Genomic DNA, 14,127 nt, shown 5'->3' with positions numbered 1-14,127 from the left:
TACAGTTGCAGTAGAGTACTATGCATATGTACTGGTTATCTACAGTTGCAGTAGAGTACTATGCATATGTACTGGTTATCTACAGTTGCAGTAGAGTACTATGCATATGTAGTGGTTATCTACAGTTGCAGTAGAGTAGTACACATATGTAGTGGTTATCTACAGTTGCAGTAGAGTAGTACACATAAGTAGTGGTTATCTACAGTTGCAGTAGAAGACTATGCATATGTAGTTGTTATCTACAGTTGCAGTAGAGTACTGTGCATAAGTAGTGGTTATCTACTGTTGCAGTAGAGTACTACGCATATGTAGTGGTTATCTACAGTTGCAGTAGAGTTCAATGCATATGTAGTTGTTATCTACAGTTGCAGTAGAGTAGTACACATAAGTAGTGGTTATCTACAGTTGCAGTAGAGTACTATGCATATGTAGTTGTTATCTACAGTTGCAGTAGAGTAGTACACATATGTAGTGGTTATCTACAGTTGCAGTAGAGTACTATGCATATGTAGTTGTTATCTACAGTTGCAGTAGAGTAGGACACACAAGTAGTGGTTAACTACAGTTGCATTAGAGTACTATGCATATGTAGTAGTTATCTACAGTTGCAGTAGAGTAGGACACACAAGTAGTTGTTATCTACAGTTGCAGTAGAGTACTATGCATATGTAGTAGTTATGTACAGTTGCAGTAGAGTATTATGCATATGTAGTGGTTATCTACAGTTGCAGTAGAGTACTATGCATATGTAGTTGTTATCTACAGTTGCAGTAGAGTATTATACATAAGTAGTGGTTATCTACAGTTGCAGTATAATACTATGCATAAGTAGTGGTTATCTACTGTTGCATTAGAGTACTATGCATATGTAGTTGTTATCTACTGTTGCAGTAGAGTAGTACACATAAGTAGTGGTTATCTACAGTTACAGTAGAGTACTATGCATATGTAGTTGTTATCTACAGTTGCAGTAGAGTAGGACACATAAGTAGTGGTACGCCAAACGCGCGTTTCTTTTGTAGACGCAACGGGCGTTTGGCGTACTAAATTTTAGTTCTGGTATATATGATGGGTTCACCTATATATGTTTATATCTAAATTATTTTTTTATCAAAAAAAGATGGGAAATATTTAAGAATTTAATTTTATATTTCGATGGTCAACATTTTTCCAAAGATAAATTTTGTTCTAAATACCAAGTGATTTGCTAAAAAAAATACAAAGATTTGCCTTGCGCGCTATTTGAAAATGTTTTTCAAATACTAAGAAAAATGGTAATTTTAAGTATTCAAACACCTTGTAAATTTATCCAAGACAACATTTTATTCCACACGAATATAATCAGTATATTAGGTTATCTTCTCTAAGTTCAATATGACGTTAACCTTTATTCTATCTGTATAATTTATCTATATTGTAATATGGACTACGTTTCGCGATGACCTTCAACTGGTTTGTAAGAACACAAAATTTCAATATCTCATAATGATCAGATGTTTAAAAAAAAAGTCGGATGATACAATGCACTGATTAAGGATTTGCTTGCGATGTTTAGTCGAAATAGAAGAAATAGAAGCTGAAACAGCAACAGTAGAATACTAAAATTGAGAATGGAAACGTTGAATGTGTCAAAAAGAAAACAACCCGACCAAAGAGCAGAAACCAACCCAAGGTCACCAATGGGTCTCCAACATAGCGAGAAAATCCCGCAAACAGAAACAGGCTTCAGCTCGCTTAAGCATATTTAGTGGTGATCTAAGTAATAGCTATAGTAACAGTTAAGTCGTCCTACGCATATGTAGTAGTCATACATGTAATACCTACGATAGAAACACAAGATTAGAGTGCTACACATATGTAGTTGTTATCTACAGTTTCAGTAGAGTATTATGCATATGTAGTGGTTATCTACAGTTGCAGTAGAGTACTATGCATATGTTGTGGTTATCTACAGTTGCAGTAGAGTACTATGCATATGTAGTGGTTATCTACAGTTGCAGTAGAGTACTATGCATATGTAGTGGTTATCTACAGTTGCAGTAGAGTAGTACACATATGTAGTGGTTATCTACAGTTGCAGTAGAGTAGTATACATAAGTAGTGGTTCTCTACAGTTGCAATAGAAGACTATGCATATGTAGTTGTTATCTAAAGTTGCAGTAGAGTACTGTGCATAAGTAGTGGTTATCTACTAGTGCAGTAGAGTACTACGCATATGTAGTGGTTATCTACAGTTGCAGTAGAGTACTATTCATATGTAGTTGTTATCTACTGTTGCATTAGAGTAGTACACATAAGTAGTGGTTATCTACAGTTGCAGTAGAGTACTATGCATATGTAGTGGTTATCTACAGTTGCAGTAGAGTACTATGCATATATAGTTGTTATCTACAGTTGCAGTAGAGTACTATGCATAAGTAGTGGTTATCTACTGTTGCATTAGAGTACTATGCATAAGTAGTGGTTATCTACAGTTACAGTAGAGTACTATGCATATGTAGTTGTTATCTACAGTCGCAGTAGAGTAGGACACATAAGTAGTGGTACGCCAAACGCGCGTTTCTTTTGTAGACGCAACGGGCGTTTGGCGTACTAAATTTTAGTATTGGTATATATGATGAGTTTACCTATATATGTTTATATCTAAATGATTTTTTTATCAAAGATTTGCCTTGCGCGCTATTTGAAAATGTTTTTCAAATACTAAGAAATATGGTAATTTTAAGTATTCAAACACCTTGTAAATTTATCCAAGACAACATTTTAATCCACACGAATATAATCAGTATATTAGGTTATCTTCTCTAAGTTCAATATGACGTTAACCTTTATTCTATCTGTATAATTTATCTATATTGTAATATGGACTACGTTTCGCGATGACCTTCAACTGGTTTGTAAGAACACAAAAGGAACAGTTCATCGGAATAATGTCTTAAAGGTATTCTATGCGAATCCATAATCAGTCAAACTTTCACAATCAGGAATAGGACGCGGTAAAATTGCAGATCAGACGACGATACTGGTATATAAACATATAAGACAGCAAAAACATGTCGGTATCGAGTTGAACCACCGAAACATAATACCAGTCAACCAATTCGTGATGATGACCCTAAAACTAATGCAGTGTCGATTTCAGTCTTTCTTTGCCATAACTCTGTAAGGAGCATGTTTTGTGTAATGAACACACCCTTTTTAATAATAAAGTCCGTAAAGTGGGAACATGATCGAGCATAACGTATCAACTGAGATATTTAAACGCCATTCGATGTGACGGGTATGTTACTGCTGAGAAATGGAACGGTTGAAAACATCACGTTTGTGGTAGCCTGTTTAAAGTCGTCCGTGTGTGTCAATATCAAGAAAAAAATCCATATATGAAGCAGACCCTCTAGTTGTGATAGTATCCTAAATCCGAAAATCCCTTGGATATATAAGATGTAAACACTCATTCAAGTGAGGAAACTGAGTGACAAAACATCATCAATATATCTAAAAGTGAAATTAAAGAACTTTTCAAGATGCTTTTTCCTTTTGTCTTTGACAAGTTTCTATATGAATTCTCCTTTATATGTCCTTGAACGTCTTCAAATTTTTTTGATCAAACGTTTTACATATTTGTTTTTCTAACTCGACTGTCTCGGATGTGAAGGTTACCCCTGAAAAGCATCCTAATGCGACTGTCTCGGATGTTTAGGCTACCCAGGGAAAAGTCATAGCTCGACTGTACCTGATGATGGCTACCATAAAAAACATTCAAACTCGACTGTACCTGTAGTAAGTAAAGGCTTCCACAAAATTATATCCAAACTCGACTGTCCCTGATATGAAGGCTACCACAGAATAATATCCAAACGCGACTGTCCCTGGTGTTATGGCTTCCACACAATAACATCCAAACCAGATTGTCCCTGATATGAAGGCTTCCACAGAAAAATGTCCTGACTCGACTGTACTTGATGTGAAGGCTGCCCAATAAATTTTAATTTGAGTGCACGAAAATGATATATTTACTTTGTTCATGCTTTCCGGGTTACCCTGTCGACACATCCGGGCTCGGTCATGCAATTTCCTCAATATTTGTGTGTTATCTTCATTTATTTTCTTCGATTGGTGAGCGTTGAACATTGGTAAACTAATGTTGCCTAAATTTGATAAGAAATATACACATTCCTATTTGAAACTATGAAGAGTTTCTTTACAAATCGATGGTCATTGTTTAGCTATAGAATCGTAAAACCGATTCATACTGATAGTCAGCAAAGCTTTTATTAATAGTCATTAGTATATCCACATGAGCTAGCGGGACATAGCATAATTGTTTTCTGTATCTTCAAACCGCTAAATGAAAGTAAAATATTTCAATCGATCCGAAATAAAAATTTAAATTTGATTGAAACAAATGTTGTATAGCGGCTTCAAATCATTTGAGAATGTATCTTTCGTTTCATGCTATAGTTAAAAAAGAGTTATACTTGAGATTATTTGTATACTGGTTAAGTTGAAAATTGACAATCAGTATAAAAAAAATATAATAAATCTGTACTTAGAATTGCCCATGCGAAATAGTAGATTCGGTTGAAGACATAGTGCACTCCCATTGGCTACTGTTTTCGAATAGTCAATTTTATACAGAACATTATTCTATAAATTAGGAAAACAATAACGTAGGGAAAAGACCTAAATAAGCCGTTGCTAATTGTAGCAACAATAATGCAACTTAATATTGATGAATAATTTAACCTAAAATTTCGATTCTTTTAATTCTATTGCTTATACATATCAAGCTTTCATCCAATTTAAGAAAGTTTCGTGATCTTAAAATAATATTAGACGAACAGGTATGTTTGATAACTTATTTCATGTTTTTTGTCATACGAAAACTTTTATCGCGTTTTATCCTTGATCTGAATTGAAATATTGACGACTTTGTGGTTTCTTGGTGCTGTTGAACTAGCCTTAAAGAACACAATAAAACAATGATAAGCGCTCCACAAGGAGCATGATATCTGAAAATGGGAAGGTTTGAGATATATGTTAAATTTGAACTAAGGAACCGAGACACTTTTGGTCCAAGTAGTAAACATAGAGATGTATTTTGCTTGTGTTTTGCTAACATATTGACGGATATTCCACATTTTCTTTTGTCATATAAATAGGACAGTATCCTACATAAAGATCTAATAGGTCTCTTTAGTTTTTACCTGAGCTTCTTTTCCTTTTTTTTCAATTTGGTTGTTAAAATTTTCTTGTACACAATGCAGAATCTTTGAAGGGACTAATATTTGTTGATTATCAAAGGATTTCTTTTGTACTTATTAATATCTATCTGCTTTGATCTATTTCTGTGTTATCATGTTGACCTCTTTCAAGTGACTTTATTAGAACATGTTTCTTAGTGTACTAGAATATTCACTATGCTTTTATGGATTTTTTGTGCAGCTAGTTTCGGAGTCGGTAAGCTAGACAATAAATTGATTTATTTATATAAAAAGTAAAATAACAAAAATACCGAACACCAAGGAAATTCAAATCGGAAAGTCCCTTATCAAATGGCAAAATCAAAAGCTCAAACCATCAAACGAATGGAAAACAACTTAGATTTAAATTTATGCACTGGCATAGATAAAAGAGTGACGAAAGATACCAGAGGGACAGTCAAACTCATAGATCAAAAACAAACTGACAACGCTAACTTAACCGAATTTAACTGTTCTATTTAGGCATTTTCATTTGATTCTGTAATAACATATCCGTTTTCTTAGCTTCTCATACTTTTGGTTACGATCAAAACCGTTGTAAAAAAAAAAGGCAAAGTATACGAAAGGGACATCTAAAACTCACATGTCGAATATAAACTGGCAACGCCATTGTATAAAATGAAAGACAACGAAAAGACAAACAACAGTTTACAAAACACTACATGGAAAAACTAAAGACTGAGCATATCGGGAAGCGCACTGTTTCTTACAATTTCCATTGGAATAAAATGAAATCAGTTTCATTATTCGTGAATGTATGCAGTACTCAGATTTGTGTAGGTCGGCTGTTAAAAGAGTTATTTCCTTTATAACGTAAACCGGGAAGGGAAGTCTGTAAAAAACATATAAACCTATGTATAGATATGTATTTACTTTAATATGCAGTTAACCAACGATAAAAGAATCAATACATTTTTTTACATATGCATGTTTTACAAAATCATTTCAAGAATTCGGTTTTAAAGACTTGATAAATATTCAGGATACGTATAGCAATTCTTTTAAACTTTCAATCAATATCATCATATATTGTGATTGGTTTCAGCTTACGGCCAAGACGTTGTGGCATTCACAAAAGGTTTTGACAAGGATGGACATTTTACAAAAAGTACAATAGTTACATATCCAAAAGACATTACCAATATCAATGTTTTGTTTAAAAGTGATGGTAAGTTCCAGGTCCAAGTTCCAGGAATATATGTATTCCATTTCTTCGTATTTAGTAATTCTGATAAAAATTCGATGAGGTTATACAGAAATGATATGTATCTTGTCTCTATCTACGCCGACAAAGAACACCATGAATCTGATACAGCTGGGAACACAGTAATACTACAGTTGGAAAAAGGAGATACTGTTTACGTTCAGGCCACAAATCACTTTAGCTTCCCCGTTTTTGGTAGAGTTGCAGAGATTTATGCCACATTCACTGGAGGACTTACATTTTCTGGAAGGTCTAGTGAGTTTTTGATATTTTTAAGTGAGAGTTTAATTGTAGTGTTGATGGCGACATGTATTTCTTCAAATGTTCACAAAGCAAAAATAAATGCAAATCTGCCAAGGTGTTTATACAATCCTTTATTTATTTATAACAAATATCTGAACTCTATGTCATCTTCAAACAATACGTTTCAAAATAAAATATTCTACCCCTATTTAGCTCACCTGGCCCATAGGGCCAAGTGGGCTTTTAAACAATTGGCGTCCGTCGTCTGTCGTCGTCGTCGTCCGTTAACTTTTACAAAAATCTTCTCCTTTGAAACTACTGAACCAAATTTAACCATACTTAACCACAATCATCATTGGGGTATCTAGTTGAAAAAATGTGTCTGATGACCTCTTATGACCCCGCCTGCCAAACAAGATGGCCGACATGGCTAAAAATAGAACATAGGGAGAAAATGCAAGTTTTGTCTATTATTTTGAAAACCATTATCAATAGGGAAATCTGACCAGAGCAGAAATGTTTAAAATGTTGAGCTCTACCAATTGTCCATATACGTCAAAACTGTCAGACGACTTCTTATATTTCCTTGATAGAGGGTTGCTGCTCACAAGGAAGCTATTAAACCAAGAGTTCTAAATGGTGAAGTTGAAATCATCCCTTCGTAAATTTTACGGACGCCATCACGAGTTGGTTGACCATTATGGAATATGCGTTTCACAGATGATAGCGGATATGTTCCTGATGTCGTAACTACAATCCCGTTCCCTTTTCACGAATGTGACCTAATGAATTAGACTATTTACCGGGTTTGTACTAACATGAGCAACACGACGGGTGCCACATGTGGAGCAGGATCTGCTTACCCTTCCGGAGCACCTGAGATCACCCCCAGTTTTTGGTGGGGTTCGTGTTGCTTAGTCTTTAGTTTTCTATGTTGTGTTTTGTGTACTATAGTTTGTCTGTTCGTCTTTTTCTTTTTTAGCCATGGCGTTGTCAGTTTATTTTCGATTCATGAGTTTGAATATCCCTCTGGTATCTTTCGCCCCTCTTTTATAGGAGTTATTGCCTTTAAATGACAAATTTTACCATGTTTTTTTTTTTTGCATATTATCTTGAAAACTATAATAGATAGAAAGAAACTTTAAAATGCAAAAATGATCAGCAAGACAAGTTCTACAACTAAGTCTAATGGTTGAAATCGTCAGTTGACTCCTCATTAGAGTTGTTGCCCTTTGATGGCAATTTTTACCATTTTTTTGCGTTTTTGCCTTATAACTTGAAATTTATAATAGATAGATAGAAACTTAAATAAGCAAAAATCATCAGCAAAACAAGACCTGCAATAAAGAAATATGGAGGAAATCGGCTGACGATTTCTTATTGGAGTTATTACCCTTTAATGACGATGTTAATCATTTTTGCGTTTTGGCTTGTATGATAAAAATTATAATAGATAAATAGACACTTTAAATCACAAAAAATGATCAGCAAGGCAAGATCTACTAACAAGTCAAATTTTGCCGATACAGTTAGTAGACTGTCACTCTTCATAGGAGTGATTGTCCTTAAATGGGGATTTTTTTAACCCTCTTTTGTGTTTTGACCAAAAACTAAAGAAGATAGAGAGAAACTAAACAGACTAAATGATCAGCAATACAAGATCAACTAAACAGAGATTTTTGTCATGAATTCTATTCTCGTCTACAATGTTGGAGGGTGTCCTTTGTTGAATATGCACATAGATCAAGGTAAACGACACAAGCTCTTTAGAGCCTCTAGTTTACTTTTAAAACAAACTAGAAAAAAAAAACGATGATGGCAAATGCATCTATGCTGTGTTGGGAGTATTTGTTTTCTTCTTAAACTATGAATGTATTTTAAGTAGGCCCTTTCTTTTAAAAATCCTTTGCAAAGTAAAAGGTATAAGAAATCATGAAATGATAAAACTAACTATCTTTTCAAAACTAAGGCTCTTTGGTGACATATAGGTGGTTACGTCTTTGTCTTTTGGTCTTTGGTGATTAGTTGTCTCTTTTGCAATTGTACAGCATCTCCTTATTTTTAAACATGTACATTTAATAAATAAACGAAGGAGAAAACTTTGAAAAAACGTAACTATTATTCAATGCTACAATACAAAAACATTCAGAATCGTTAACGTCAAAATTCACATTATGAAACATTAAATAATTTAGTCCTTTTCTGCAGACATGCCATTTGTGATTTCAATGGTATGGAACAATATTCAGAATAGTTAAGGTCACAATTCGCATTATGAATAACAGTAAATAATTTAGTCCTTAACTGCAGACATGCCATTTGTGATTTTAATGTTATGAAACAATTTTTATATCAAATAACCGAAATGGCTATTTTTTATATCAAATAAACGAAATGGCTATTATGATAAAATGCTGGTATATGCCAAACATATTTTGAACGTAACAAGCAGTAATGGATATGAATCAGGGCTCTGGCTTTCAAAGATATCTAAGGAATAAACCATGTCCTAATAGAATCGTATGACATATCTTAGTCCAAAGTTTTTTTTTTGAAATTGTCCTAAGTCAGGATGCATCCTAAAAATTTCTTTAAATGAGAATCAAAATACGTGTCTTTAGATAGTCTCAGGATAATCAGAATGGGTTTCCATTACAATTAAATCGAGAAGAAAAAACATTTACTGATGAGATATGTATTTTTACTTTGATACATAGTACATGTATCATTTTAATGTAAAAGACCACACAATGCTTTTAACAATAACTAAGGATTATCCATAACCCAGTCTGATAATGCCTACCTTAGGACAGCTTTGATTAAGAGTCTAATACGTATTATAGGATGGTACAATGATAGTTCCAAAGTCTTTCATAAGATATATCTCAGGAAAAATCTTAGGATACTTTCGAAAACCAGGCTCCGGCATTTTCTTGTCAATAATTTCAATGTAAGTTTCTCGCAACGATGAATGAACATTAGAAGCATTACGATTTTCATCACAAAGTCTGCGTATAGATTTGTATTTATCGATATCATTAATGTTTAGTTATGTTATTGTACGAGGGCGTCAGGAGAGATTAACAACTTTTTTGCTAAACGTGCTTCACATTTAAAATGAAGTCTTTACTTAATAATTTATTCCTGATTGTGATATTTTGACGGAGTGTATGATGCAAACATAACAGACTTTGCCCTTTCGACGCACTTGTCTCTTTCATTTTGATGTACATGTGATTCCCTCAGATTTATTCTTTTGTCTTGATTTGTATCTTCTTAATTGATTTATGAGATTTGAAAATCGGTTAACAATTATTTCTTCTTATTTACATGTAATCTACAAATGGTTTCCGAACTGTTTCAGGTGCTTCAAACCCTGTTGCCGTCACGGCCGGACTTACTCATGACATATCCCTCCCCCACGGTGGCACTGTTGTCTTTAATAAAGTCTTCACAAACCTTGGAAATGGATATGATAGCAGCACAGGATATTTTGAGGCACCGATAGATGGAACTTTCTTAATTCATTACTTTGCACGTTCACTACCTGGACATGTAGGTATTTGTTTTAGAACAGGAGTTAATTCTAACAGACCAATAAGCAAACAAAAAAATAAATGACAAATAGCAATCAGAATTGTTAGGAGCTGTAGAAAATAAAAAATCAATTAAGCAATGTTTCATCCAAGTGGTTTTACCCGAAAAATTTTCACTAACACTGAATTAATGTTATTAATTATTTATCACGTTATGTAGCACCTGAGATCACCCTTGGTTTTGGTGGGTTCGTGTTGCTCAGTCTAGTTTCTATGTTGTGTTTTGTTTACTGTTGCTTGTCTTGGTCGTTTTTTTTAATTTTTTTGCCATGGCATTTTCAGTTTGTTTTCAACTTATGCGTTTGAATATCACATTGGTATCTTTCGCCTATCTTTTATTCAGAGTCAGGCGAAGCATTAAATATATTGATGAAACGCCTTTATGATGTTTGTGAACATTATCCGTGTACATATATATATATAATGATTAATAGGAAACAGTTTGTCATTGCTTTCAATCCCCTGGTCAGAAATAGCCAAGAACATGTTATATTTACTGAGAGTTTGTATTTTGTGGTCGTCAACTAGTTATTCTGTGCCAATCAGCAAATCTAGTTTTTAGATTCATTATTCATACAAACTGTACATAGAGCAATGAGTAAAATTGTTCCATGAGCTTTGTTTAAGCGTAATGTGATCAATATATTTCCGTGGATTTTACTCCATAAGCAGGTAACGTCTTTTTTTAAAGATACAACAGGTGACTCTTACCATGTCAAAGTTTCCCTCAATTTATTGTAATTCTGATTTATATTTTAATAATGAATTTACGATTTCTTAACATATGTATACCTCTGCTGCTTCTTACTAAAATTTCAATGTGTATAATATGGTACATTCCGCAAAGTGAATATCGCAATAGCAGCACAGTGGGCATCGAAAAAATGGTTTCATGATTAGACTATAATGTTATGCGCCCCACTGCCTTCCTCAGATCCTTTATCACGCACGTTAAAACTTTGGATAAGTGTACAGCATTCTACAATTGCAGTACGTGAACAGATTGTAAGGGGAAAATATTGTCATGACCTGCGGTAGATTGCCATGCGCTCCCTAACTTTCCCGTGATTTTAGTTTATATGGACGAAAAGCGAAAGATACCAAAGGGACATTCAAACTCATAAGTCGAAAATAAACTGACAACATCATGGCATAACAAAAACGACCAAATACAAACAACAGTATACCAAACTCATCATAGAAAACTAGACTGAAAAACACGAACCCCATCAAAAACCTGGGGTGATCTCAGGTGCTCCTAAATGGTAGACAGATTCTACTCCACATGTGGCACCCGTCGTGTTCTCATATAAGTACAAAATAGTCATCCCTGATGTTGACTGCTGAGTACTTTAAAAGAATACTAGGAATCAATTATACGACTTATAAATGTTTAGTTGCATATTTACCATTGGCTTAGCCAGTGATAACGTATTCCCCATTTCTTTCAGAAAATATTCCTAGAATTATATCTGAATAATAAATATGTGAACTCGGCGTTTGGACAACTGTCGCACAGGGAAGCAAATGCAGGAAACAGCGCTATATTGGACATGAGAACTGGAGAGAGATTAAGAGTTCATAGTCGTTCTGGAGAAAGTGTGGTTTTGTCTGGACAGCCTAATGATGTTTACTGCACATTTTCAATCATGAAATTATCTGAACAGAACACCGCAGTATCAGGTAGTGTAATACTATATGTTCCTTGTAATTAGTTATATACCTATATATATTTAAGTTTCTAAATAGTAGTATAGATGGAGTCTGCGTTTCTTTTGCATAAATCTATGATAATTGAGAAATAAAGTTAACACTTTATAAATTTCGTTCATCCGTAGCGCTTTTCTAGATTGATGTTCATCAGCAAGGCTCAAAGCCAAAATTTTTAGAACTGGATGTATAAATACGTCGAAATGTGAGGAACTTTATGACCAAAAGGTACCAAATAAGAATATATTGATCTAAGGTCAACTTTGTCTGAAGGAGTATAACATTAGTTTCTAAATAATTTGTTGATTAACCAACAGGGAATTTTAGAAAAGTATGTTGTTAATCATGTCAGTATCGAAAAACTGTCTACTGGGCTGATGAGACAATCTATGACTAACAGTCCGTCAGCAGTTGTATAGACCCTGTTCTAGTAAAAGCAAATAGCAAATTATAAATTGCGTGCATCTGAGACAATTTTCTAGATTTATCTTCATCAGAAACGCCCAAAGCCACAAATTTGAAAGCCAATGATATAGAAACGTCTATTTGAGTATAATTTCTAAAAGCATTGATATATATTTTCAAATGAAATTTAGATGCTTTTGTTTCATTTGTCTGAAAATTGCATAAACTGTCTAGCAGTGGAACCATCATAATCTATCAAAAAAGGAATTCTATAACAAACCGAGTTGCTCCTACGAGCTATTTTAAATAGGTGGTATTATAAGCTATTCCCATTTTTCCAATTGCTTGAGGCTGATCCTTAATGGTCAAGTACAAACTAAGTATGCGTATTTCGTTCATTTAAGAAGAGAGATTGGGGGCCTTTTCTGTTCCTTTTAAATTCAGCTGCTTCCTCTGATAAATAACGTCATCAATATATCCAAATGTCTGGTGGCAAAGAGAGAAGCCGTGTGCAAAATGAATTTTCCATTTTGAATTTCGTTTGGTGTATGCACTCCTAATAGTCCACTGACTGTAAATTTCATTGTACGTAGAGGTGAGACGTCATCAAACACTTAATCTGACGTGACATCAGAACCAATCAAATTAACAATATAATGAATGCACGAGAAATGCTGATCTCTGAGGTAGTGTAGTTTTTGTGTTTTCTTTCTATTTTGCCTGATGGGCGCGCTTGTTTGTGATATTTTTACTGATGCATTTGAAAGGTAGTATTAACAGTTATTATTTAAAAGCATACGCATTTATTCGAATGTGAGAATGAGAATGACAATAGCATTTCTAAGTTAATGATTCTTTAAATTTTAGGTCATCATGCCAATCAGATCCAAGCCTTTTCCGCAGTTTTAACAAAAAACCAAAATGATGGAAGACATACGACAAAAGTAGTATGGGATAAATTGTACTCTAACCATGGCGGCAATTTCAATATGAGCACAGGCATTTTCACTGCATCGGTTCCAGGTGTTTATATCTTTAGCTATCATGCTCTATCACAGGAAGGCGAACAGATGTGGCTTGAACTGTATCATAACTATGTCTATGTTAATTCTTTATATGGCAAAGGTCATCTTTTCTCTTACGGCAGCAATGCCGCAGTGTTGAAACTTGCATATAGGGACATTGTTTATATCGACATGAAAGACTACAGTACAAGATTATTTGGAGCTGCCAATGAAATATATGGTTCATTTACGGGATACCTTCTCGTTCCAATGGATGGAACGTCAATTGCCGGAAGATGAATTTTCCGGGAGTTTTTGTCATAATAGAACAATTATCACGTACTTTGAACAGAAAATAATTTATGTGGACTTCAGATAAGCCACAAGAAAATAATTAAATAACCAGTGCCTAAAAGTAAAAATCGTTTAAAACTGAGTTCTGAAACCCCCTGCACAACTGAAGAACATCCTTTTATTCTTACAAAATATTAAAGATACCAAAATATAGGAGTAAAAAACTAAAACAAATAAATTACATGCGTGATAAAACAACAGGGGAATCAAAACTATAGCCTCGAAGCAACCTTTCTCCCTCACCTGGTATGTGTCAGATCTTTCTGTAATATATCTATATTTAAATGAGCATGGTGCATTAGCATTTTATTGGACATAAAAAGGAGAAGAAAATATCAAAAAGGGCA

At 34.0% G+C, this 14,127-nt stretch overlaps 1 protein-coding gene across 1 annotated transcript; it reads left to right on the top strand.

The window, feature by feature from the left end:
- Nucleotides 1-8,443: 8,443 nt before the first annotated feature.
- LOC127702882 (collagen alpha-1(VIII) chain-like) lies at nucleotides 8,444-13,726 on the top strand. Its single transcript, XM_052207186.1, has 3 exons — nucleotides 8,444-8,459; nucleotides 10,076-10,270; nucleotides 13,290-13,726. Exons 1-3 carry the CDS (start codon nucleotides 8,444-8,446, stop codon nucleotides 13,724-13,726), a joined length of 648 nt encoding a protein of 215 aa, XP_052063146.1.
- The last annotated feature ends 401 nt before the right edge of the window (nucleotides 13,727-14,127 follow it).

The sequence above is a fragment of the Mytilus californianus genome, unplaced genomic scaffold (assembly GCF_021869535.1).
Source record: "Mytilus californianus isolate M0D057914Y unplaced genomic scaffold, xbMytCali1.0.p SCAF_5, whole genome shotgun sequence".
In the NCBI taxonomy this organism is placed as follows: Eukaryota; Metazoa; Mollusca; class Bivalvia; order Mytilida; family Mytilidae; genus Mytilus; species Mytilus californianus.
This window is presented reverse-complemented; position numbering and strand designations above follow the sequence as displayed.